Here is a 26,907-nt window from a genome sequence, read left to right as displayed (position 1 = left end):
CACATTGGAAAATGTTGTAAGAGGGCTAATAGAAAAGTCTATTAGTGAAGGGCATGCAAAGACTTTCCAGGATTTTTTTTTGGATGACACATAACGATTGGATCAAAGTCATATATCATAAATTGGTCAATCTGGATGGGAGGATCCATACTAATGTGCCACCCTTGGCCTATTTCTTTGATAAGTTAGTCTCTATTAGATGTGTTGCAAACCGCCTGCAGCTGTATGAACGAATGTCCCATTCAGTTCTACAGAAGCTATTTTTAGACCAGACCAATAGTATTGATAACCTATAGTCTATAGTCCACACACGTCTGCTTTACCAAAACAAACGGTGACCTCCATTAGATACATCCAGTATGGACTGTATTGGACATATATCATCAATGACAAACATGTTTACTAAGACCAGAGTCCAGACTATAGTCCAGACCTGAACCAATTTTATGGAGAAAACAGAAGACGAGTGAAGAATTCTACTATTATAAAAAGTAAATCAAAAAGAACTTTGCCATTGATAAGAACAACATTAACAGCACCAAAACATGTCATAGCTGATATACAGCTATGTGACTGGCGCAAGGACAGCCCTGCTCCAAATGCATCGTTAGACAGGATCATCTTGCTGTTAAGCTATTTGACTGCGCCAAGCAGCACAGAGCGCTGCTCTCCTATAGCAGCCTCACATTCTTTTCCTTGTTTTCATGGCGCTGCCTCGTGTTCTTCCTTTAGCATCACAGGCTTTTAGGCTCTCTCGGTCAAACTAAGTACTTGTGTCCAGTGTACGGTCTCGTTGTGACGCAGGGTTGGCACTCGCTCGGTCATAATTGCATTAATGCAACCTAAACAAAAGCACATGTTCACCCCCCACTCCCCCACCAGCCCTCTCTCTTCCCCTCCCAGAGTCTGGTTGGAGGAAAAAGGGTTTTCTACATAACAATCCCACAGGAGTCTGTCCTGCCCACTACAGCCCACTTAACCTGGCTCTGCAAGATCTCAAAGTGCGCTCCTACCAAGCACAAAAAGTTATGCTATTGTCTCCGTTTAGAAACATGAGATCAAGAAAACAATATACACCAGATAGTTGTAATGAAAACAGTAATGTGCATGCTGTGTTTATAAGAATGGGCACGCACCTGTTGTACAATGGTGGTTAATTCTAGACAAAGCTGCACAATGTTGTTCTTCAGTAAAGAGTACTCGGTCACACTGGCGAATGGAGACCTGCAATTAGAAAAAAACAAGTTTCAAACATCACAGACAGAGTGGTGCAGCTTTAGACGGGGACTAAATATGATTCACAGCACGATTTGACAAGGACAGTCTCTGACATAGTACTCATGTGCAGTGAACTCTGAGTTACCCACGCACCCAACCTAAATGTGTGTGATCTTGACAAATATAGAAATGCTGTCACTGAGCCGAAGAAGTGAGCTTTTTCCTACCGATGTTAACTTTTAAGCAAAAAGTCGCAAAAATGTGAGCTTTTTCCTAGAAATAAAAGCAGCTAATCTCCTGTACGTCGTAAAGCATGATTGAAAATGATGGTATAGTGGCCAAAAAACAGCGATTTTATTTATTATCTGGGATTGTGAAGAAAATGAATAATATTGTTGTTGTTTTTGTCTAAGAACAACATGGGAAAAAGCACTATGTTTGAAGATTATCAATCATTCAAATAAAAGTAAATGCTATATAATTTGTTAAACAATACACTGCCTGTCCAAAATATATAAAAAACCTAGATTTAACTGTTCTGATCTGGGGTTGCTGCAGTTGGTCTAGTCCAGGGGTAGGCAACGTCAGACCCGGCGGCCAAATTCGGCCCTCCAGCATAAAGCCTTTGGCCCCGAAGAGAATTTTGAAGAAACATTTATTCATAAGTTAGAGACCAAATGGGTGAAAAGGACAATAAAATGTGGAAAATACTATCAATATTTTCACATTTCCCAGCAAAGCACCCCATTAGGTCATATATTACGTGCAAAACTTATATTTGTAGAAAAAAGGTGCTTTACTTTGGGCTACAATAGTGAGTTTCGGCCCTTGGTGTTTTGGCATTGAAGAAAATCGGCCCTCCATGACGCAAACTTGCCTACCCCTGGTCTAGTCTATAAGTTCAGCAACTCTAAAGAATGAGATCCGCTGAACATCCTGAAAAAACATATTCTGGGATGACAATGCCAGGATTCAAGGGGCTCACATTGTGAATGAGTGGTTCAGGGAACATAAGACACCATTGAGAGTCTTTGGGATGTGCTGGAGAAGGCTTTGCACAGTGGTCACATTCTCCCATCATCAAAACAAGATCTTGGTGAACAATGTATGCAACACTGGATCTTTTGACTTTGCAGAAGCTTATTGAAACAACACCAGAGCCAATGTGCTGTAATCAAAACTAAAGGCGGTCCAACAAAATATTACAGTGGACCTTTTTTGTGGTGACTTCTTTTTGGTCGGGCAGTGTATATTGTTGTGCATCTGCAATGAAGCAGCACAGCGGTTATTAGTGCTGCAAGGGTTGGATATATCAATGATAAGAAGTACACTGCTACTCTGTCTGCTTTAACTTAATATGTGTAAAAGTCAGCAAAATCTAATACTGTATATAAATCTCACTCAACTGTTCTGGTTGGTTTTCAAGAACAGCGTGACACGGGCTAGTTGTGTGTATTTGCATAAGCTATTTCCTCCAAGCAAAGATTAGACTACTTAATGCATCCATCGTAGGCGATATAGGCTAATCGCGGAGCCAAGTGATTGGAGAGAACGGTTTCAATCAAATCCCGAGCAGCTCATTAGATGTAAACACAAGCCTAAGAAATGTCCTTTCATTTTTTTTGCTGCAATCACAGCAGGTGAAGCGGCGTCACTTTTAATGCATGTCGGTCCAGACGGGCAGATTGGAGTCCATTTGGGTCGGTCTTGGTGATCATGTGATGACTCGAAGGTTGATGGGGCAGCTCTGACTAGAAGATGCAGTACTTCAAGGGATATTTCAGGATTTTTGACATAGGGCCTCATTTCCTAGTTATCCAGATTGCGCATTTCTATGGTATCAGCTAACCTGCATTAAAAACAGTCTGACCCGCTCCAGAGTGCACCTGAGGCAAATCAGACTAACCATATACTCAATGTCTGTGTCGATAGAATAATTTTAACCATTTTTCATAAAAAAAAAATTATATTTGAGCAGCATCAGCTTCGTGGTCTTATAAGCTACGCGGCGGCGGAGTGATCTGCTAGAAAATAGTCCCTCAAAATGCGATCATTCATGTGATGCAAGGTCAGTTATATCCATCCATCCATCCATCTTCTTCCACTTTTCCGTTTCCGGGTCATGGGGGCAGCTGTTGGAGTTGCCCAAATCACTTTGCACCAGCCCCTATGGCTCCTCTTGCAGGTGGTGGGTCCACAGAAGGACGGCCTCACGATTAACCGGGCCTGTTGGTCTCTCATAAGGGGCTTCTGAACCGCTCTTTGACCCGTCACCTATAGGACCTGTTTGCCATGGGAGACAAGAGCTTCCAGGATCATTCGGGTGCTCAAACCCCTCCACCACGTTAAGGTGGCGGTTCCAGGAGGGGAGGTCAGTTATATTCCAAATATTATTCCAAGTGATTTGCCTCAGGTGCTCTGTGGAGCGGGTCAGAGTGTTTTTAATGCAGGCTAGCTGATAACATAGAAATGCGCTAGCCTAGCACTAGCCTAGCGCCACGCTACTCGTCAAATATAAAAACCGCATGAATTACAAAAAAAAAATCTCCAGAAATCAGCAACACTCTGGACAACTAGGAAATGAGGCCCTATGTCAAAAATCCTGAAATATCCCTTTAAAGGCACACTGCATAACCTTTTGGACTATCTGCCATCAGTACAAAACATCCTCCTAATGCCCAGCTCAGCACAGAAAATGCTATTACTGCAGTGGTTAATCAAAGAATGGACATGTATGAAGACCTAACCCGTTAAAATCTCAAATTTGACTGACTTTAGTCAATATCTCCATGGAAACGAGCCGGAGACGTACCCACAGGAGAGCTGAGCCGCTCACAGCAAAATCACATGTTTGTACATTTATGAGGTATTTTTCAATGATGAAAATATCTGTCATAAAAGAAATTATTGTATTTCTATTGTATTTATTGGGTAAAATTGTACGCAGTGTAGCTTTAAGTTCTAGGGTAAGGAAATAAACCCACGACACATGTGCCGTGTGACTGAGAGAGTGATCGCTTGTGGTGGAATGGGCTGCAGATTGGCAGCCTCGTTTCCCCTAGTCAGCCCCATGGCAGCTGAGTGAATGAATGTAAAGTGCTTTGAGAGTCTTGAATTGTGCAAAGCGAAAGTAAAGCAAAGGTAACTTCACTTTGGATCCTTAAAAACTGAAGTGTTCAGCAATAAGGACCATCTAATGTATAAATATATCCAACTGAAATGAATGACAGACATTAAGATAAAACCCAAGACCACAAAATCATCTTTAACACATTTCTTAAACCGGTTTTCACTTCACTGCTGTTTTTTCATAATGGCCTAAAAAGTGTGATTATTTCCAAAGGCAACAGACAGCGAGATTCTCATCCAATTCGCTTTTATAACACTTAGACATGTGGCCCAAAATCCCATTTCCACCAAAGTAAATGACTGAGAGCAGACATAATAAAAAGCCTGTCTGTGTAGCGGATTACATTTGTTATATTAGGCTTTATTTTGCTTTGGCCTGTAAAGTGTGATTTAGTGCGACTGCTGTAAGAGAGACCAATAAAAAGCCATTTGTTGTTACTCTTAAAACCACTGATAGAGACAAACAACAATATTTGATTTAGGGCCAGGGCCTCTCCACAACTTTACTTAAGTGCCGAGCTGTTTTATTGCATGTGTGCATAACTCTCTACTGCTACATCAATAGATCTGAGTGCGCCGATGCTTTTAAGTGTAGTTTTGAATACAGTAGAGTCTCCAGAGGGAATGATGCTTTCCCTACTAGTGAAAGCAAAGGACATGTCAGATAGACTTGTTTGTAATCAATGTATAGGTCTATTTTAGAGGTACATTATGTTTACCATCACCTAGCAACCATCACTCACTCCACATAGCAATCACTTCACTGCTGAATCTTTCTCCTTTCCCTGGTGTGCGCTACCTTTTATAAAGTGAGTATTTGTTGTTCATTTTTTCCTCTATTAGTATCCAAATTAGATAGTTTTATGTGATGATTATCCCAATTTATAACTGTTACATATTTTTAATCACTCAATACCTAGTCAGACCACACCCACAAACTTGTATACAAATCCAATCGATCTACCAATCATCAAGTCAATGTTTCTGTACAATCAACTATCCGCTGTTCACAATTAAATGTTGAAGAAGCTGCAAGATCCAGTGTCCTGATTCCCTAACCAGAATCAACTGACCATAAGTTTGGAAATTCCACAGTTACCATGGAGATCCGCCATATTAACATCCATCTCCAATGACTAACATTAGCTAAAAGCAGTATGAAAAGTTTAGAAAAAAGCCGTGGAACTACTCCGTTAGCTGCTGAGTTACTGCTGGTAAATCCATCTAACACATTGTGGTGTCCAAGTGTTTTAATGTGAACAATAACTCCAGTATTTTAAGTTTTAAAATCTCCATTAGTTTACAATTGCTGCTAATCCCAAAATGATTAGCGATATGACATCACATTCCCGAACCCTATTGACCACTCCAGCAAAGCAGGTTCATTTTATATATTTGACGTGGAGTTCACTTCGTCACTAGCCTGGCTAACACCAGACTAAAATCACAAGTGATATTTAGTCTGGGGACCACCAATTCATTTTCTCGTAGGAGAGGTGTGGTTTACGATCGTCCAGAGTCGTTTATTGGGCGCTACGAATGTCTATCATGCGTCTGCACGAGGCCACAGCCAATCGTATCATCGCATGAGATCACGTATGACGTACCCACTGTAAACTTTTGAGATAAACTATTTAGAACATGGTCTAAAGCTTGATCGAAAAATACCATCGCATCTTTTGCTGTCATGTTGGATCCGTAAATAAACTTTTTCTTTTTTATCCGTAAATAAACTAAAAGCTTCCGTATATCGAATAGCGCGTCATCGTCTTGCCGTCCCTCCTCGTTCTGTGATTGGTTCCCAAATCCATGCGAACATTTCGGCCATGGTCTCCAGCCTGCTGTGCAGTTCGAAATGATTCGAGCGCACACAGCAGCATGGTGTTAGCCAGGTTACTTTGTCACAGGACATGATGTTCAAACCTTATTTAGAATAGAGGCTGTCCGATATATCAGGCCGATATTTGGGGATTTTCCAATATCGGCCAATCTAGCAGCAAAAAAAGCTGATATTTCCGGGACCGAAAATTAAAGAGACTTCCTCACAACTCAATCGCTGGTTAGTTTTAAGCTCCACTATTGTATTTTTGATCACCGCACAAAAAGCCGCGGCTAGTAACAATATGCTAATGCTAACGACAACTAATTAAAGCTGGGACAGAAACTGTGATTGGATTGCCTAAAATAATAAAAGTATTTGTTTTTACAGGATTATAGACCAGACATTTGGAAATATCGGCCAATTAACATCCCAAAATATTGGCACCGGACTGAGAAAAACCCATATCGGCCGGCCTCTAATTTAGAACCTTTTTTAGAACCCCTTTTTGTTATACTTTGCCATGACATAAAAGGGGGGGCTGTACCTGTCGAGCCACGCCAGCAGGTTCTTCGCCGCCCCGATCAGGTCGACCACAGAGGTGAGGAAGTCGTTGGGTAACCTCCTGGACGCCCTGCCGTCGTAGTGGCCGCCCCTCCGCCGTCCCAGGATGAAGTTCTGCAGGTTCTTGGCCGAGGCGTTCAATTTGTGGGACAGGGTGCGCAGGTTCTCCGTTTCCAGGCCATAGTTCTGGAAAACACATAGAGGTACTGGTTCATAGACGAAATGGTAAACACGATTGTTTTGCCTCTCTCTGAATAAAAGGGAGCTGACTCATTTATAGTACAGCCCTTTACCACTACCCCAATTTTACACTTCTGTTTGCACTTTTTCGGATCTGTGGAACAATCTCCTTGTGTTTAATGAACTGCTACAGTGGGGAAAAAAAGTATTTGGTCAGTTTCCACATAGACTTTATATTGGATTTTGGCTAAATACTTTTTTTCCCCACTGTATATCAAGTTATATCAAAATTGTACAGATGCCATTTTATTTTTATATTTTTTTCATTCAATATAATTTTTAATTTTCACAGCCCAGGTCGAAAAAGCTCCTCAATGCCTGTGCTTTATTCATTTATCTATTTTTAGTTAACTTTAGTATTGAGATGGTTACTTCTTATTGCAGCTAAATGGTCTCTTTTCGCCTTTACTTCAGCTCCGTGTGGATTTTCTCGTGTATTTATAGCTACTTATCGAGTAGCTACAGCATTTTGATTGATTTCGCTCAATATGGACTTGCTGTATCTCTTTAAGTTGGATTTTCTGGTGTAAGAATCGCCAAAACTGTTAGCGGCTAGTTAGCAACATTAGCAACGTTAGCCTGTATCTTGTAAACACTGCAGACCCCGAGCTGTAGCACTAACAACATTTAGCTCTGGTTAAATCCAGTACAGACTCTGATTTAGGCAGTCTAGGCTGTAGTAAAGTCAGCTCTATGTGTAATATTTTATTTCCACTAAAGAGTTCTCCAGTTTGTTGCCATTTTCTCTGCTTAGCGGAGACGTGAAAGAGCGTCGGCCGCACGTCAAGTGGTATCGGTTTCTGGTATATGGACTTCATTAATGAGTACGACTATGAGTACAAGCATATGTTATGAGTTTATTCTGAGATGACAATGCCAGGATTCTTCTTAAACGTTGAAACTGTGGAGCAGTAGATACTCACACATGGATTGGCCACCACTGAGTCCAAACCTTAACCCCATTAAGACTTTTTGGGATGTGCTGGAGAAGCCTTTGTTCAGCCGCTCCCATCTTACCAAAACATTAATTCAACACTGGATGTAAAAAGAAATCTTGCAGATGCTCATTGAAACAAAACTAAGCTGAAAACGAAAGACACACACAATATGAGTGTGTGACCTTTATTTTTGAGAGGTGGCATATTTCCTCTCATAAGGCACATCCGCACAGACATAAATCATTATTCCCTGTCCCTTATTACCCCAGTCATCACCTCTTAATCATCACCGTGGCTGCGCTCCTTCCTTAACAACGATTTTACATCTTATTGCATCATGACAGTCTTCCATGAAGCCTTTTGATGTCACTAATCAACATCAAGCATGGCGGCGCAATGATCGAAACCTCCCGGGGGATATTTTTGATAACTTCTTTTTAACAATAGGAATATGATATTAGCTGTTAATGAGCGTGTGTGCATCAATCAAAGCGAAAACAAATAACACTACGCCATCTCCCCAAAAACAGCTTTCCTCAGCACTGCCACAGGCGCTCAGATGTGGTTGAGTGGGCCCTTACTCTACTCTGTGACCCCTTTAATGAGCACAGCACCTCCAGTGGGACGAACAGTGCAGCTCGTCCCGGGACACCTCCAGACATGTCCTCAATGTCAGCTCCTGATCCCTCCTGACAACTAGCTAACACACACTCCCAGACGGGCTCAAAGATGTATCACGGACAAATACACGTATACGCTCGTAAAGTCGGAGCCTGGATTTAACTGTTATGATCTGGGGTTTGCTGCTGTTGGTCAGGTCTAGGTTCAGCAAAACAAGGAATGGGATCAGAAGACCTGAACTTCCTGAGTGTTATTTCATCAATGGATTTCTTCACGGGCATATTCCAAGATGACAATGCCAGGATTCATCAGGATCACATGATTTTCACACATAGATTGGCCCCCAGATCTTTACCCCATTGAGAATCTTTGGCCACTGTGAATGTGTGCTGTAATCAAAGCTTAAGGCAGTCCAACGAAATACTAAGCGTGTGACAACCTACAAGATTATTCACAAATTCATGTGATTCTAGTAATAGTTTCATATGAAGAATATGGCAATGCTTCATTTTAACACAGTACATTCCATTAAATGTAGATAGAAAATCATGAGCATTTCTCAAAGTGGCACACATTATTCAGTCACTTGATACATAGTGGCGATAAGCTATTATTGTGCACAGCCGCCGATTGGAGTGGACTGACTGAAGCGAGACCGGCAATCTGAGCCATCAGCCCAAAAACCGTAGCCTGGTTTTGGGCTCGGCCCATTAGTCCGACGGCCCATTAGTCCGAAAATGTCCCATTCAGTAGGGGTTGAGAATTAAAATTAGGTTTACGCAAGAGTCCACTGACCTTACTACTGTACTACTACTGTATAATACTGTAAAACACTATACAGAGTTTCAAAATGTTAAAATTATGTCTTTTCCTCCCTCTACATGTTCCAGCCATGTCTTGATGTGTAGAATGAGCTCAGACCTGTTCACCACAACTGCCTCTAAAATCCTGCACTGTCACTCAAAAAGTTGCTACTTTGGTTCTGAAGTGCCGTCATGCACAAGCTTTATATAGAAAGTGCAGCTACACATATGACCTGAGGTGGCAGTAGTGAGCATAAAATGGCCAACTTGCATCTAGTCCTTTTAAGGTTAGGGCCAGTGATTGTAAATGGTTCTCTAATCCACAACTGGGTTAGATTTTGGACTATGGCACCTCTGCTCAATGGTAAACTTTCGGACTAATGGCATCACACCTGTTTTTTGGGCTACGGTTTTTGGGCTACCCACTTCTTTTACTGTGTGAAAGAAGGTGGGTCTGGACATACACAGTGAACAAGTGACTGATTGGCAGCTCGGGCCGAACCAGTCACGACCATCACAGAGAATTGACAAGATTACGTTCTCGTCAGTTTATATTCAGTTCATATTTTGTGAATTGGACTACAGCTGCTATTGCTGATTGGTTTATTTCACTGACAAACTGTGCGAGTTAGGCCCGCCCGCTCAAACTGCTCCCATTTCTCCTGTGTTTCTTCCTATGTTACCAGACTAACTTCCCTGCCACTACATTCATTCTGGCCTATTGCACATGTTTTTAGTGATAGGGGAAACCGGAGTACCCAGAGGAAACCTAAGCAGGCACGGAGAGAACAAGTAACTCCACATAGAAATAGAATAAACCCGGGACTTTTGTGCTTCACGAGTGCAAACCGCTGCACCACCAACTACCTAACTTTCAAAACTCCATCACATCCTCCTGCAGTCAATTCATTTCACGATCTCAGCCAAAACTTACTCCACTCTCTGCTCCTTGATACTTTAAAACAAGTTTATATTAACTCAATGGGGGTCAGTGCAACGCCTCATTTGAAAGCTAAGACCTACAAAACTCATCTAAATGCATTGTAGTTACTTATTCATCGCTTTTGTCACTTTTCTGTTAATCTTTGGTTGCTTTTCTTATTGTGTTTTCATCCATGCGTTTTTGTCTCATTTCTGTTGCTATTTTGACGCTTTTTCCAAGAAGCTTTAAGATTTGGTTAACCTCTTACCACCCGCCTAAACCGAATGCCTTCTGTCCTCTTTGGCTATAGGCCTGTGTAACACCTCATTTGAAAGCTAAGACCCATATAACTGATCTTTTTCCTTGCGTTGTTGCTGTGTTGTGTCACCTTTTTTATGTTTTTTTTTTGTCACATTTTTGTTGAGTTTTTGTCACATTTTTGTTGAGTTTTTGTCATATTTTTGTTGAGTTTTTGTCACATTTTTGTTGAATTTTTGTCACATTTTGTTGAGTTTTTGTCACATTTTTGTTGAGTTTTTGTCACTTTTTTGTCACATCTTTGTTGAGTTTTTGTCACATTTTTGTTGAGTTTTTGTCAAATTTTTGTTGAATTTTTGTCACATTTTTGTTGAGTTTTTGTCACATTTTTGTTGAATTTTTGTCACATTTTTGTTGCATTTACATTCTTGTTTTCTTCTCATTTTTTGTGGCTGTTTTGGTGCTTCTTTCCCCAAGAAGCTTTTTGATTTGGCTAAAGCCAAACTGGAGAAAATGTGATCGGTTCAGGTGGTAGTTAACGGGTCAGACTGGAGAAAACTCGGTTAAGGCGGGGGTTAAGAGGGTCAAGTATTTGCATGTACAGTGTTGAAATAATTCAGTAAAATATTGTTATCACAGTTATTGAATATCGTGGGGGTTTTGTTCTCTCATATTGTTCAGCCCTCGCTCCAATCAATAAAAAAGCATAACATAACAACAGTCTGGCTGGTTGAAATCTCTCAATGGCACTCGTATACGTCTTGAGTGTCTCTGGTCTGGATAAATGCTAATCTATACAGTCACGACCCACTACAAACGGTTTCACAGTGACAGCGGGAGAAGACAATCAGCGCCGAAATGAGGACCTAAAGCGGCAGAACAAGCCACTGAGCTGGAGAGAGAGAGAGCGCAAAAGCACCCAGCTATGCATCCTTCGGGAAACTGGGTCACGCATACACTATGATCTCTATACTCTGGTGAATTGACTGTAAATGTCAGAATGAACACGCAAGGCTTTTGATTGGTGTTGTTTGAGCCTTGGTTCTCTGCTAATAATGTCAAGCATTATCACGATGCCCAGCGGGGGGGTGACGATGCACTGTATGGTGTTCAAAAGAGTGAAGACTTCAAAAGGTTGTGTTGAAGAACATTGATTATGATACGATTTCAGGCACACCACAAGGTTAAATTATGGGGATTTCATTCAATATAATCGCTCCATGATTCTGTTTCACAATACAAGAGGATATGAAGCGCAGTACTAAAGCTTGTATTGCACTTCATATTGTGAAACAGAATCATGGAGCAATCATGTTTATATACTGAATTCAACTTTCAATTCCTTTCCAATTAGCACCAATCAGCATCTCAAACATCGCAAATTTTGATTTTTCTTCCCTGTTTTGATTAATCCATGCAAATCATAAATGCCAACATTTGCTAACATTTGCAAACATGCTAACATTTGCAAATCTTGTAACACTGAAGTTACATCATTTCATCATTTTTTCTTTTTCATCATTTTTTTTACATTTAACTCTCAGCGTCCAGGACTCAAGTGACAAAAAGAAATATTAAAAGTATGGGTGGGACTTTAACACGTTTATTTTTGATTAATTAATCACGCAATTAATCGTATTTACCCTGATTTTCCCCCAAGCCAGAAATCCCGAGCCGGAACCTTTCTACTTGTCTGTTTCTGGTACGCCGTATATATATGACGCACATCCGCCCACAACAGCAATGGACGGAGACGCTTCACTCGGCCCGTTGGGGACTCAGTTTTGTTTTAAAACCATCCCAATGGGACGATAGACAGATGTACTGCTGTGTGCAGGTTGTGCAAAAAAAGAGTTCTCCTTCCACCGTAGTTACTCAAGTCTAAAATACCACAGAGACGTCCTCGATGCTAATGTTAGCGTTAGCCTCAAACAAAGGCTCCAGCCACGCCCACTCTGAGCCACAATAACCCTAACCCTTGTCAGGATGAGAAACGGCACTTTGATTTCTGTTTACAGCAATTGTTAAACACTTAAAGGGGCTAGATGCAAGTTAGCCATTTTATACTCACTACTGCCACCTCAGGTCACACATGTAACTGCAGCTTCTATATTAAGCTCGTGCATGACGGCACTTCGGACCCGAATTAACAGCTATTTGAGTGACAGTGCAGGATTTTAGAGGCAGTTGTGGTGAACAGGTCTGAGCTCATTTTACAGGACATTGTTGGGGGAGGATAATATTTAATTTTAACATTTTTAAACTGTATAGTCCCTTAAAGGCGCTGTTTTATGGTCCTTATATGGCCTTTATTTATTTTTTACTTTCATATAAATGTGGCATTATTATTACTGTTTAATGAACTCTACAAGATACATGAGTGATCAGATTTTCCTAAAACACTTGAAAGCTACCTATAAATGCACTTTGCCTCTGTTACTTGAATAACTATACAGATTAACAATAATAAATACATTTGCTGTTGAACTCATGTTTCTATATAATTAGCCTATTTATATATTTAGGTGCAAAAAATGTTTGTACAGAAGAGAGAAAGCAGACCATGCCATTGTCACGTTGTTTGATTCCTGCCATTAAAATACACCAATTATTTCAATCTGGAAGAAGTCACCGGTTTCTAAAGTATTGATTTGTTTTATATCGATTCGCACAGGCCTACCAGAGACAGTAGATGCCCGTGATGCAGAGGTGTTTTGGTTGGTTTGGAATCATGATCCTCCAGGACATGGTTAAAAAAGTGCACAGAATCAAACATACATCACAAATATAATCACAATCCTAACGCTGGTGCACAACAGCCCCATACCACAGCGTGAGCACGAGAAATCATTTGAGCTGCATATCTTTGTGCGTCTGTCTGATCGATACAGTAAGAGGCCCATGTCATTAAAACAACCCCCTCCCAACAAAATCTCTCTCTTTTTTTTTTTTTTTTTCTTTCACCCAAGTCGATTCGGTTGCCATGGCAGCCCCGACTGGAGTAGCCTCTTCCCTGTGCAAACGCATTTCCGCGGCTATCCGCAGGATCCGCACTCGTGCAAGTACAATTCAGTGTTGGAAAATTAATCCATCTTTCTTGCCTTGCTTTCTGTTGTGTTGCATCACGTTTGGAGGCCACATACGCAGCTCCAGCAAACACATGTATCCAAGTGGAGCGTGTCTGACAGCTGCTAATTAAGCCGCATTGATTTTGCACTTATTATGCTTTCGAATATGTTTGCAGTTTTTTTTTTTTACATTTACAGAGCAGAGAGACAGTTTTACAAGACGGTGAAGTACTGGTAGTCATTGGTTGGATTCAGTTTGCTGCATGGCATTTAGGTCGGCCCAAATCTTTAATATATCACCAAAATATAACTATTACAGGTTAAACAAAGAGACACTGTATCGCTATCGCCAAAAAGCTACAAAAAAGTTTTAAAAATACAAATAATGACCAATATTTTGTCCAAATTTAGAGGTTTTGTCATTGGTCTCGCTTGATACTGAAATGTACTTTAACCTCTTAACTCCCGCCTGAACCGAAAGCATTTTCTCCAGTTCAGCTTTACCCAAATCCTGTAGGCAAGTGTAACGCTTCATTTGAAAGCTAAGATCTACAAAACTCATCTAAATTGATCTTTTTCCTCACATCATCAGATTTCTTTTTTTTTTTTTTGTCAAATAGTAATGTTTTTGTCACTTTTTGTCACATGTTTTGTCATTTTTTGTCAATTTTTTGGTGACATTTTTGCCACTTTTTCAGCATGTTTTGTACATTTTTTGTACATTTTTCGTCATTTATTTGTCACTTTCAGTCATTTTTTTGTCCATTTTTGTGACATTTTTGCCACTTTTTCATCATTTTTTTGTCAAATATTTGTCAAATTTTTGTCCGTTTTTTCTCACTTTTTTGTCACATCTTCATCATTGTTTTCGCCTCAGTTCTGTCGCTATTTTCTCACCTTTTTTCCAGAAGCTTTTGGATTGGGGTAAAGCCAAACTAGAGAAAATGTGCTCGGTTGTGAGAAACTGATTGTATCCATTTCTGCCCACAAAATCACTTTCCTTCCTCAAATTCCAAGCGTTTAACCAAAAGGTGGTTAGTGAGGAAGACCTGTACTGTCGCTTGAGGCACGAAAAGTGTCCCAGAACACAAAACTGTCCCTGCAGATGTGGCGGAGAATCACAAACTCCTACGGTATATATACAGACGGCATCTCGTCATAGAAGGGGGCGTGGCTTCACCGAGGGGGAAAATAGTGTCTTAGAGAAACACAATTTTCCACTATTTTTAGCCATTTTCTGGTGGAATATGAACTTATTTATCACACATAAATAAAGTCAAGTGTAAATCGGGCCCATTTGGATATTTTCTCTCAGCAGATTGTTCAGTAGAAGTGAAAAAACGGCTGTTGTGGCTAGCGCTAGCTAACCATTAGCATTAGCCCGATGCTAACATGAAGCATCAAGTTAGCATTCTCCGTTATTTTTGTATCTATGGGCTGTTGAACCACTTTGCCCCTCTCCACGTCTTTGTATAGTAGAAAACTATATTCATAATTCAGCGTTTGTTAAAGTAGTTTTTGAATAAGAAAGTTTAGATTTTTCTCCAAACATTTTTCAAACATGACCATATATGGGCGATTCCAGAGATGCCGTCTGTATCTATTGTCCAATGCCAGTGCATACTCAGACTTCAAGTTTGCTGGCCCAGTCAGACACGATGAGAAAGAGGATGTGAGCAGCGTTCCACTAGAAATGGAGGCTCTTCAACATCTAACCCTGTGGAAAAAGACAGACGGTATCTCCCAATCAGACCTTTTCAGAGCACGCTCTAAAACCCCTCCAACTACTCTCCTAAAAAAAAAAAAAACACCATTGGGATTGTCCACGGCTCCAATTGTCCTTAAGGAACCAACTGAGCCTGCTGATACAATTGCCTTAAATTAGCCTGTGAAAGAGTAAAGGTAAGTAGTGGACGTCGCCATCGGCAGACCCAGGCACTCACAAACGGAGGGAAGACAAAATGACAGGCTTATTAATAGCTAAACCCATCTGTAGGGGGCGCTGTATGTGATTGTACTGGAGAAGTGGACGAATCTGGGCTACACAGTGATACGTAGTGTTGCTATTAAGCAGTTAGACTGTCAGAATATGCTCGTAGGAAGCTTGTCTTCATTTTAGCGGTGCATAATATTCTTGAGAGACTGATTGCTGCATAGTTGCTCCCTATGTTGACTTTGTAACCACTCTTTATTCTAAAAGACTATCACGGGCAGCCCTGAAAGGATGTGCTTTTCAATCTAAAGCAATCATCGAGTGCCGTCTCTCTATGTACAATTGGCTGTTTATGAAAATGCTATAGTTGTAATGGATGAGAATTTTTGATGCTTATGAGCACGTCACCATTTCACTCCCTCAGGCTGAACTCTCTCCCTCAAATCTAATATAATGTTTTTTTCTCACAGGATTGTGCCAAAATTATCCATTTGCAAAGGATCCATTTGGAAACAGCAATGACATAGACATCAGAACACTAATGTAAAACAAATCGAATGTTCAATCAAAAGTAAGTAAAACCAGGCTGAACTGCTTCATCCTTTTGTTTGACTGGGCCCCCACTAGGAAAAACTTCGCCTCGGCGCCTATGCTCCGAGGCGCCATAAATAATGCCCACATTTTTGAAAACCTCGTCTCCTTACTGTCCCATGCCACAGTTAAAAAATCCATCCTGGTAAAGTATGGTGAGAAAAGCGATATTGTCTCGCGGCACAAAAAGTCTTTGTGTGCACAAACAAACTCCCATTATTGCACTTGTTTGTCCAAAATAGGCAGCAGCCGTCGTCGAAAGAAGCCTCTTTGCTACTCCTCGTGTAATGCTTCGTCCAAAACCACATCTGACGAATAATTCTCAAAGCAAACTTGCATGGGTCCTTTCCAAACATCCCGCAACTGTCGCAACTATACAATGAACTGCAAAATTATCCTTGCAACTATTCCTTAATTCTGCAACTTCCCCACAACCCATAATAAGTAAGGAATAATGTAGGCTATAGAACACTGGTCATTATCAGCCCTGTCGGTGCTTATTTTCCCAATAATTACCAGCGTTCTATACATTATCCCACTTATTATACGGCCATTTGACACATAAGACACACAACATAAACTATACACACTTTTATGAAGGCCGAAAGGTTTGTTTAATGATTTCCACGGCAAATAGTTCCCATAAGTTTGCGTGTTGCTTGGCTACTAGCCCAGAGAGAGAGACTTCTACCCAAACTACAGTCACTGTCTATTAATCCTTCCTCACAGGTGAAGAACCTGGTTGTGATCTTTGACTCTGAGCTGGCGTTTATTCCACACATTAAGAATATCACAAAGATAGGTTTTTACCATCTAAAGAACATAGCCAGAGTTCGCCCCATTCTCTCTCGGGCCAACACGGAGACACTAATGCATGCTTTTATCACCAGTCGTATCGACTACTGTAATGCCCTGCTTTCTGGTCTTCCCAAAAAGAGGATCTCAGGTTTACAACTTATACAAAATTCAGCAGCTCGTGTCCTGACGAAGACCAGGAAATGTCTTAATGGTCTTGGTCCTTCTTATCTTTCTTATCTTCTTATCTTTATCTTTATCTTAACAGAACTGCTTTTACCTTACGAACCTTCACGGCCCCTTCGCTCCTCCGGCAGGCGTCTCCTAGTTATTCAAAGTCAACAAAAAGACTCATGGTGAGGCGTCTTTCCAATATTACGGCCCTCGCCTCTGGAACCACCTGAGGAGGAGCTCAGGGCTGCAGAGAACGTTCATGTTTTTAAGAGCAGGCTCAAGACCCACCTTTTTTGCTTAGCCTTTAACTGACATCTATTTATTTAATCTATATAAAATATATATATGGGAGGTTGTGCCAGCCGTATTGTTTTAAATGTTGTAATCTGTAAAGCACTTTGTGATACCTTTCAGTATGAAAAGCGCTTTATAAATAAAAGTTTGATTTGATTTGATTTGATTTGATTTACTTAGTTGATGGTGCAGTTGGAGGAATGGTGGTGAATCTCTGGGTAAGTTGAAAGTCAGACTCCCGTAAACTTCACGAGCGATTCCCCCAACTTCCCAGTGTCCTCTACTACTACGTGCGGAGTGATATGAAAGACCTGTATTACGAGCACAAACTCCGTTGCCATTGGCAGCAGTCATTATTTCTTTTTATTCAGAGGTCCTCTATCGGAAAATAGTGACCAGTAGGACATTGGAAAAAACCCATTCAAGTCAATGGAGCGTTCTACTTGAGTTGTGAAGAGTCATATACTAATAATAAATAATACATTGGTTTTATATACCAGCCGCTCGCAGTTAAAAGTCAGGAATGTGTTTTGGTTGAGCATGAGATATGAGGAGTGTGGCGTGAGAGCGTGTGAAGGCACACAAACGCGTGTGTCTCACGGCGGAAGCGTGAGAGTTGACCGCCCTGATCTTCGGTGGAGTTCACCCAGGAGAGGATTTGAGTTTTGTCCTCATATTTCACTTGACCTAAATGTATATTCAGAACAAACAGAAAATGCATCTAAAATGTGAGTCATCAATGCATGTCGACATGTAGAAAGTGTTTGGCGAGCTGCTTAGAAAGAGCATGTGGAGCTACTGGTTGGAGATCCCTGGTATAATCTGCTGTGGACGTCAGCATTAGCGAGTGCGTTGTGATTAGCTTATTTATTTAACATGGAACCAAGGTTGTGACTGTACTATAGAGATGGTGTGGCTGTATGGCATGATTTAAATTAGTGAGTGAGTGATACTGACAGTCACAATGACCTGCTAACCAACAAAAAGGCCCCTTGCTGTTCATCAAGCTTAATGTCTCTCTTTTCTGCTTCTGGCACATTTATACTGATGTTTGTCTCAACTTCCGGATTCTCTCCCTCAACACTGAACTAGTATTGTATTCGGTAATCAAAGTATACAGTCATATAAGCTGAAAAATGATTTAATACGTAATCTTACTGCTATAAAAAAAAAAGAGCTGACAGCATTTCTTAGTTTTACAGTTTTACAGTTTTACACTCGAGAGCCTCCCTGGGTTCTCTGCTAATAATAACCTAATATAGTCACTACCCAATCAATATGTTTCCGCATGAAGTCACGCCGCAAATCAATCACAGGGCTACTTAAACTCTGTCTATAAAGTTGCGAACAATTTCCTGCATAAGAGGAGAGGTGCATGTACCACCAACAGATCCTATCTTCGTAAATCACGAGGGCATAAATTAACCTATGAAGTTTAATAGTTAAAGTGCTTTACCCATCAATAACCTCGGCGGACAAAAAGCAAAGCAAAATAACTAGTGTGGGTTTATCTGCAAATGCATGTGCTTCGAATAACTGCAATGAAATCAAAAGTTTTAAAAACATTACAGCATTCAGAGAGTAATATAGATCCAAATGACTTATTAGGCCCAAAGCAATATGAGCATGGAATAAAATTAGTACCTCAAAACGCAACAACCAATAATCTACTGGGTTAAATAATCTATAAAGATGCAAAATAACAATAATATGAGCTAACTGCAATACCGATTTTACACATGATGACATTGCTACAGCAAAACGCTGCATGAAAACGTTCAACATTCAATAACTGTCTTGAAAATTGCGATTATTATAATATTTTTCAATACAGTAAGTGGAACAGAAGGCAATGAGCACATCTGCTTCTTACATTAGGAGAAATCGTATGTAGAGTATAAAACTGAAAAATCTCTCGTACACTGTCAAACTTGCAAAATAGTGAGATTTTATGTATTAGTTTATTTGACAGGGACAGTACAAGGCTAAAGTGGAACTGAATTAGGAAAATAATGACTAAACTGAACTTATGACACATTAGACACAATTTTGGCTATAAACATAGCAATAGCATATAAACACTATATTCAAAGCAAAACTAAGTAACTTGTTTACCTTAATAAACCCTTTCCGTAGTCCCTCTGGGGGTAATACAAGTGTTAATGGGATGATCGGGGGGTCTTTCATCGTCCCCTGGTGTCTCTAGCCAGAAAACCACAATTGCAACTTTGCTGCCACCGGACCAAAGCCACCAATATACACTCAAAAAATCACGAAGAAGAAGCTAACAGGCTAACGGACACAGCTAACTGCGGGCTAGCGCCACTTAAACAGTATTTACAGCCAAGTTTGGGTGAAAAGAAGTATCTCCATTGTGTAATTGGATGTACAATATCCCTCTCTCACTTCGCCTTTACTGTCAGAGTAGTATTTACTCTCACGGACAATTAATAAGTAAAAAAATCCCAACTTGCTACGACACCAGCAGTTGCGCGTATGGCCTCTAGGGGCATGAGTTACTTAGTTCTTAGTTACAACGACAGGAAGTGACATAGATGGACAACAATTTTACACTGTTGCCGCGCTGACTATGTTAAAACAATGGGAAATGAGTCAAACTGCTATGGAACTTTACCTTTATCTATGTCACTTCCTGTCAGCAGCTTAAAAATGTTCTTTTCTGTCCAACATTTCTTCATTAAAAGTGTTGCTTCACTGAAATACAATAATTATGCAACTGGTGAACTTGCAACTGATGTTATCCTTCTAAATAAGTAAATATTCTCAAAAGCATTCAAATCTGCCATCTGCACTTAAAACACATTTTCAAGTTTCGAAACATCCAAAACCCAGGGCTCAGACCAAGTACTTTCTTGCTGCGAGGTGAGAGCATGAGCCATCGAACCACCACACATGTTTTGGTGCTCAGAAAAAGGCAACGCCACCCTAATTGGACCAAGCGATGAAGGAGTTTATTCTTTGCCACATTCACAGCGACAATGACAGCGCAGTCAGCAGCACGCGGAGCCCAGCGCTGATCACAAAACGCGGGGCTCTACTGCAGAAAGACGAGGAAGGGGACCGGGCCTGGCTCTCCTTATTATGGAGCATAGTGCTGACCTGGGTAGATTTCCTTTTATTCAGCAGCACAGATGCACACACACATGGGTCTGTGCAGCACACTGAGAATCAATGAGAAAGGGGTCATTCGAGCGTCGCTGCACCGCACTATATCAAGGTACGGGCTGAATAGCGAGCCATTTGAATAATAGAGCCAGCCAATTACAGTTATCACAGAAAAGATGAGCAATGGGCCACACGATTGATCTGTTAGGAATAAAAACAATGGGCACATCTAAAGTGGGGCTGGATCAAAGGCTAATGAGTTATGCTATTGTCAGTGAGATTCAAAGAGGAAAACATCCATTCTAGTGCAAGGCTAAGTATAATGAGTAATTAATTGGGGTTCTTTGACAAGGGAACAGCGAACGCTAAAAAACAGACTATACACAAGTCAAGTTGCCTACTAAGAATGTAGTCGCAAGAAATCTCAGTGTGTTTGTAGACAATGAATTTTAATTTGAGAAACATATAAATCATGTTGTCAAATCAAGCTTTTTCCACCTTAAAACCCTAAGCAAGGTAAAAAACTATCTACCTGCCTGTGACTTTGAGAAAGCCATTCATGCTTTTATAGCGTTGCGACTTGATTGTTGTAATTCTGTGTACACTGGTCTTGGTCAGCGTTCAATTCGTCGCCTCCAGGGGGCGCTTAACGCAGCTGCTCGTCTCCTTACAGGGACCAGAAAGAGACAGCACATCACCCCTGTGTTAGCTGCTCTACATTGGCTTCCTGTGTATTACAGGATGAGGTTTAAGCTTTTACTTGTCTTTAAATGTCTCCATGGCGCTGCTCCCCTGTATTTGTCCGAGCTTCTGGTACGTCACGCCCCTGCTCGGGCTCTGAGATCTGCTGATCAGCTGCTTTTAGAGGTTCCTCCAAGTAAGTGACCAAAGGGGACAGGGCTTTCTCTGTTGCAGCTCCAAAACTGTGGAACGACCTGCCTCTCCACATCAGAGCTGCACAGACACTGGACCAGTTTAAATCGTTGCCTAAGACACACTTTTATGCAAAAGCTTTTAACACTGTCTAGCACATATCTGGCCAAATCTAAGCTGTTAGTGCTTTGCTGTTTTGTATATCGTGTTGTGTTTCTTATTATTATATATATATATATTTTTCTCTTCTGTACTGTAGACCTTTTGTGAAGCACTTTGGTCAACAACAGCTGTTTTAAATGTGCTATATAAATACATTTGATTTGATTTGATTTCCTCAAGTCATGTTTATTTTTGTACATGCTCCCCAATTTGGGTCATTACCCGGCGTTTTGCGCACAAATGTGATTCCCCCGTCCTCGCGCTCATCGTGCAGTGTTACTACGGCAACACATACAGAGACTAGAAACTACATCTAGATCTAAATGAGTGTATTTGAAACGTTTTGGCCTCGTAGGATCATGGGATAAAACAGGCAGCACAGCGCGACACGGGGAGAAGAGCGATGAGAGACATTCAGCAAATTGTAGCTGCCAAGACGCATACCAGTGAGGATAGAAGGGTGTTCCGTGAGATAGCCTTAACCACTGTAGACCTGGGGAGCCAAATGCAGCCCTCAGATAAATGTTTGTTCAGGTTTCGTGCTGAGTTGGGACACATGTAATGGAACTTGTTGATGTAAGTTTAAAGGAACAGGTCATTTGCATACTGAGATATGTTCTTACCTTACCTTACTAGACGAGTTGATGCGTAACTGTCTGGTCTTTACGCGTGCGCTCAGCCATGCAAAAAGATCAAAGATGTTGCTAGCATTTAGCCTCTCCTCCTCTCCTCTATGGGGCCAAATGGGGGTGAAGTTAGAAGCGATCCAGCTCTTCCATGTTTTCCCTATTTAAATACAGCTACACGAGTAGTTACACAATCCAAGTCCAGTTACACAAAATTAAACATGTCGATTTTCTAAACAGATAAAAGGGGTACTAGTGTAACTACTCACGTATCCATCCATCCTTCCACTTGTCCATTGCCGGATCGTGATCACATTGCACCAGCCCCCTATGGCGCCTCCTGCAGGTGGTGGGTCCACGGAAGGACGCCCTCATGTTTCTAAACGGGACTATTGGTCTCTCATATGGGGCTTCTGACTACTCACGTATTTAAATAGGGAAAACGTGGAAGAGTTTGGTCGCTTCTAACTTCAGCCCCGTTCGGCCCCATAGAGGAGAGGAGGAGAGGCTAAATGCTAACAACATCTTCGTTTTTTTTTGCGTGACTGAGCGCACGTGTAAAGACCAGACAGGTACGCATCAACTCGTCTAAGCTCAGGTAAGAACATATCTCAGTATGCAAACACGGTGGCCTGTTCCTTTAATAAATACACACAATTATAACCTCAGTAACATTTTAGTGCGAGACAGAGCTGGGTTGTAAAGCTGAATGAAGGTGAAGTCACACGGTTCATGCACTAGTTGAATGTTTCACTCCACTGACCACAGTCTGTTGCCCTTCGCACCATATACACTTCAGTATGTGGCCCGCGATAAATCTGCGGTGCCATATATGCTACTTTTGGTAAGGGATTATAACAATCTCTTTCAAGGTGCTTTAAGACCCTAACTGGATTATTACTTCTCCTCAAGTCGCCTACCTGTTAAATTTTTACAGTGACAATCCTGAGAAAATTCAAGGACAACATGCCTACAATTGCAACTGTAATCAAAACAGTGTGATACATTTGGAAAAGGATTAGAACAAACTCTTTTGAGGTTACACAAAACTCCAACTGGATTATTATTATTCCACATCATGTCCCCAACCTGTTTATTTCATTGCAACCAATTTTACTGTCGAAATCCTGAGAAATGTCCAGTTGAATATGGTGACTGGGAACTCTATCGTCTGCACAATCTATTTGCAACTTTTTAAGTCAATTTTGAGAGTTAAATATTTGCCAAACCTTGCTGAAAGGATCTTTAAAGAGGGGGTATTGTGCTTTTTTCAGCCACATAGCACCAGTCTATAGCACACTACAATGATGACGAAACCTTCTGTTGGTCTGTCAATGCAGTAAATTAGAATAACTGCCTTGTATAAAATTGCTCTTTCAAAATGGTGGTAGCAAATGGCTTGAAATAGGCCTCTGTCTCTTTAAGAACCTCTGACCCTTTCCGACACGCCCCCTCCACACGCTGTCTGTGGCATCACAACACTTTCTCCACAGTATTGAAACTACGATCGGTGCATTTTAATTTTTATTGTTGGAAAGGACCTACTGTTTATCACTTTGTGAACAATGGCCACACAGGATATGATTTGAAGACGAACCTTCCGCACCGGACGCTTGGAAGGGGCTCTTGCCTGAAAAATAACTGCTGTTTGGAGGCTATCTCTTTGCAACTGCCATGCCCTATGGATCTCTAACTATACCCCCATGGACGACACCAGGATCTGCAGGAGCCCATACGATTTAAAAGACGGACATTTTCTGTGCAGGTGGACAATGGTTTTTCGAGGTTACCCGTTAGCTTGTTATAATCGACTACAGCTCATTGTTGATGAAAAGTCTGCAATAAACCACAAATGTGTAAAGCCAGGCTCATTGTGTGATCATCGTAAAGGCTGCTTCAAGTAGTTGCTGCTTTATTGACGTTATTTGTGCATAATATGCTGCCTGTTTTCAATGAATGTTGTGAAGGTGAAGGTTGTTAGCTTGCCGTGGCTAATAGTGCCGTAGCTCCGGGAGAAACCACTCGGCTACGACTCACTGTAGATGAAATGTGAGCAATAAACTACAAAATCAACAAGCCAGGCTCCCTGTGTGATCATCATAAAGGCTGCTTCAAGCAGTTGCCTGTTTTAGTGGCGTTTTTAGTGCATAATATGCTGCTTGTATTCAGTGAATTTTCCCGTTAGCTTGTCGCGGCTAGCTTGTTAGCTCCGGGAGAAAGCCACTCGGCTACGACCCATTGTAGATGAAATGTGAGCAATACACTTCCAAATCAACAAGCCAGGCTCCGTGTGTGATCATTGTTAAACGGTTCTTTATGTGTGTGGTGGTTTTATTGACTTTATTTGTGCATATTTCTCGTTTCCACGTGATGACTCGAGGTTTAGCTTAGCATGAGCTTTCTCCGGAGGCTCTGGGCATCATCAAGGCCCAGCGCAGAACCAGACACTGAAATAAGTGTTCTTGTCACCGGTTTTAATCCTGGGTGTTTCGGTAACAGAAACACTGATGTGTGTCTTTGTAAAAGTCTGCTGTGGCTCCGGTTCACAACACATGAAGCTAAACCTCCATGATGACTCTGTTTACATCTTAGGGCTAGACACTGCGGGGAGGGGGTTCTGCTGAAGAGCAGTGGTTGGTTACTCGGCTGGTGACGAAAGGTCGGAGGCGTATCCTGGAGGTCGAGGGCGTTTCCTGAAGGAATCAGGCGTTTTATCCCTAAAATGGCTGCCATCAGAGTTTTTACAGACTACTCGAAAATACGTGAATGTGCTAAGGCAACACTTCAGGCATGTTTTTAATGAGGGAATGACATCATAACATGATGTAAAGCTTGAAATAGTCGATTTTGCATAATACCCCCCCTTTAAACCTGTGACCTGCCGTCCCCGATCAGGGGCTAGGGTTTGGGTCGGTTAACCCTAACATGGATATAATTAGGCTTAAGAGCGGCAAATGTAACGTAAGTTGTGTTTCGCTCACACAGATCTCACACATATTTTTAGAAACTAGAAAGTCTGGGCTTTCAAATTAGGTGTCACACTGGCATATAGGCTGCAAACTCTCCAATCAATATGCTTGGAGATTTGGATGTAAATAATTGTTAAACCTACTCCTAATCCTAACCCTTACCCTATGGTGGCAGTTAAGTGGTTAAAACTCTAATAAACCTGACCAAACATAGCAGAGAAAACATGAGGCTAAGTGATTTGTATAGTATGTCATGTGGTGATTGATATATTCCTCGTTTATAAACACAATAATTGATAAATAGTATATGTTTAATAATTGACCATATAAAACAGCAGTATACCTTTAAACCTGCTTATGTCCTACACCTAACAGTGATACCTCCATTAAAATGATAATCCCCCTGCTGCCTTGACAGTGCCCAAATATTCCTGCTCTCTGATGTTTTTCATGTGCTTAAATCTTAAAGTTCAGCTGGGGTGACTTCATACTAAAAATGTCTACTTCTCCCCACAGTCCTCCCTGTGTTACTGCATTAATTTAGCCGTGTGTGTATGTGTGGTGTGTCTCCTCATAGTTTGGAAGTTGGAAAAAGACAGAGAGCGGGAGTGGGAGAGAGAGGTGAGGTGCTGATGAGCCCACATTCAAACAGGACGCACTAATCCAGCCATGTGCGTCCTGTAGATAAGGGGCACGCTGCGTACCCCGTCTACACACCGCGTTCATCCTACGTTACTCACTCGCGTTCGTTTGGGAGAGGAGCACCTAATTCCCCCTAATTCTCTAATCCTGAACAGGACCAGAGCACCACAGCAGCCAGCAGTGACCGGCCATGGCACACTGCAGGAGCTTCAGAATAATAGAAAACGCTTGTGTTTGTGTGGTGGGTGGTAATATTCGTGTCTTGGGCCAAGTTTCCAGAAAGTGAACAGTGTGAAACTATTCACGCGTAAACACGAATCATTTTGTACAGAAAGTCTTTCGTGAGAAATATCTGAAAGAAATTCTACTGTTGATACTGATTTAATTATTTGTACAGTCATATTAAAGCAGCACTAAGTAACTTGTTTACCTGAATAAATCTTTTTCGAAGTCCCTCTCGGGGTAATACAAGTGTTAATGGGATGTGTCTCTGGCCAGAAAACCATGCTTGTGCCTCCTCTGAGGCACAATACACACTAATGGAATCATGAAGTAGAAGCGAACAGGCTAAAGCTAACTGTGGGCTAGCTCCACTTTAGCAGTATTTACAGCCAAGTTTGAGTGACAAAAATTATCTCCATTGTGTAATTGGGTTGTGGCACAATGTACATACAAAATCCCTCTCTTCCTTTATCTTTTCTGTCAGCATAATATCTGCTTTAACAACCCACCCCACAAACACATGTTTTTCAAACTGGATTTGTGGCGTGTTTGATCCAATCGGCTGCAAATTTATGCTCCAAAAGTGCGTCCTCTCCCCGAACGATTCAAGCCTGATCCCAGATTGATATCAGTGCTAATGTTATTGGCACTGTAATATCAATCTGGCTCATGCCAGGTTAGCCCAGAGTATCCCAGTGAGAAAAAAAGCTCTGCCTCGCAGTTGCCTCCGGCAGGTTACTATTTGCCAGAGAATCCCGCCTCGCTTACCTGTGTTAAAACGGTGGACACACAGGCGAGAACGTCTCGGCAGGTATTCCAGAGGGAGGGAAGGGACCCGTTTGTGATCAGGTGCTGCAGAACTTGGCCTAAAAGATCTTAAAGTGGCTCAAGTGCTAAAAAAAACCTCACTGGGGCTCTTT

General features: G+C 41.3%; 1 protein-coding gene across 5 annotated transcripts in view; it reads right to left on the bottom strand.

The window, feature by feature from the left end:
* LOC306962846 (connector enhancer of kinase suppressor of ras 2) overlaps positions 1-26,907 on the bottom strand; it is a 143,870-nt gene that overhangs the window by 86,592 nt on the left and 30,371 nt on the right. For all 5 annotated transcript variants that reach the window (XM_079556182.1, XM_079556181.1, XM_079556185.1 and 2 more), the window contains exons 3-4: positions 6,714-6,916; positions 1,137-1,224 (exon numbers count right to left, since the gene is read on the bottom strand). In XM_079556182.1, coding sequence (XP_079412308.1) covers positions 1,137-1,224; positions 6,714-6,916 — 291 coding nt within the window. The remainder of the gene's footprint in view (positions 1-1,136; positions 1,225-6,713; positions 6,917-26,907) is intronic.

The sequence above is a fragment of the Gobius niger genome (genome assembly GCF_951799975.1).
Source record: "Gobius niger genome assembly, chromosome: 5".
Classification (NCBI taxonomy): domain Eukaryota; kingdom Metazoa; phylum Chordata; class Actinopteri; order Gobiiformes; family Gobiidae; genus Gobius; species Gobius niger.
This window is presented reverse-complemented; position numbering and strand designations above follow the sequence as displayed.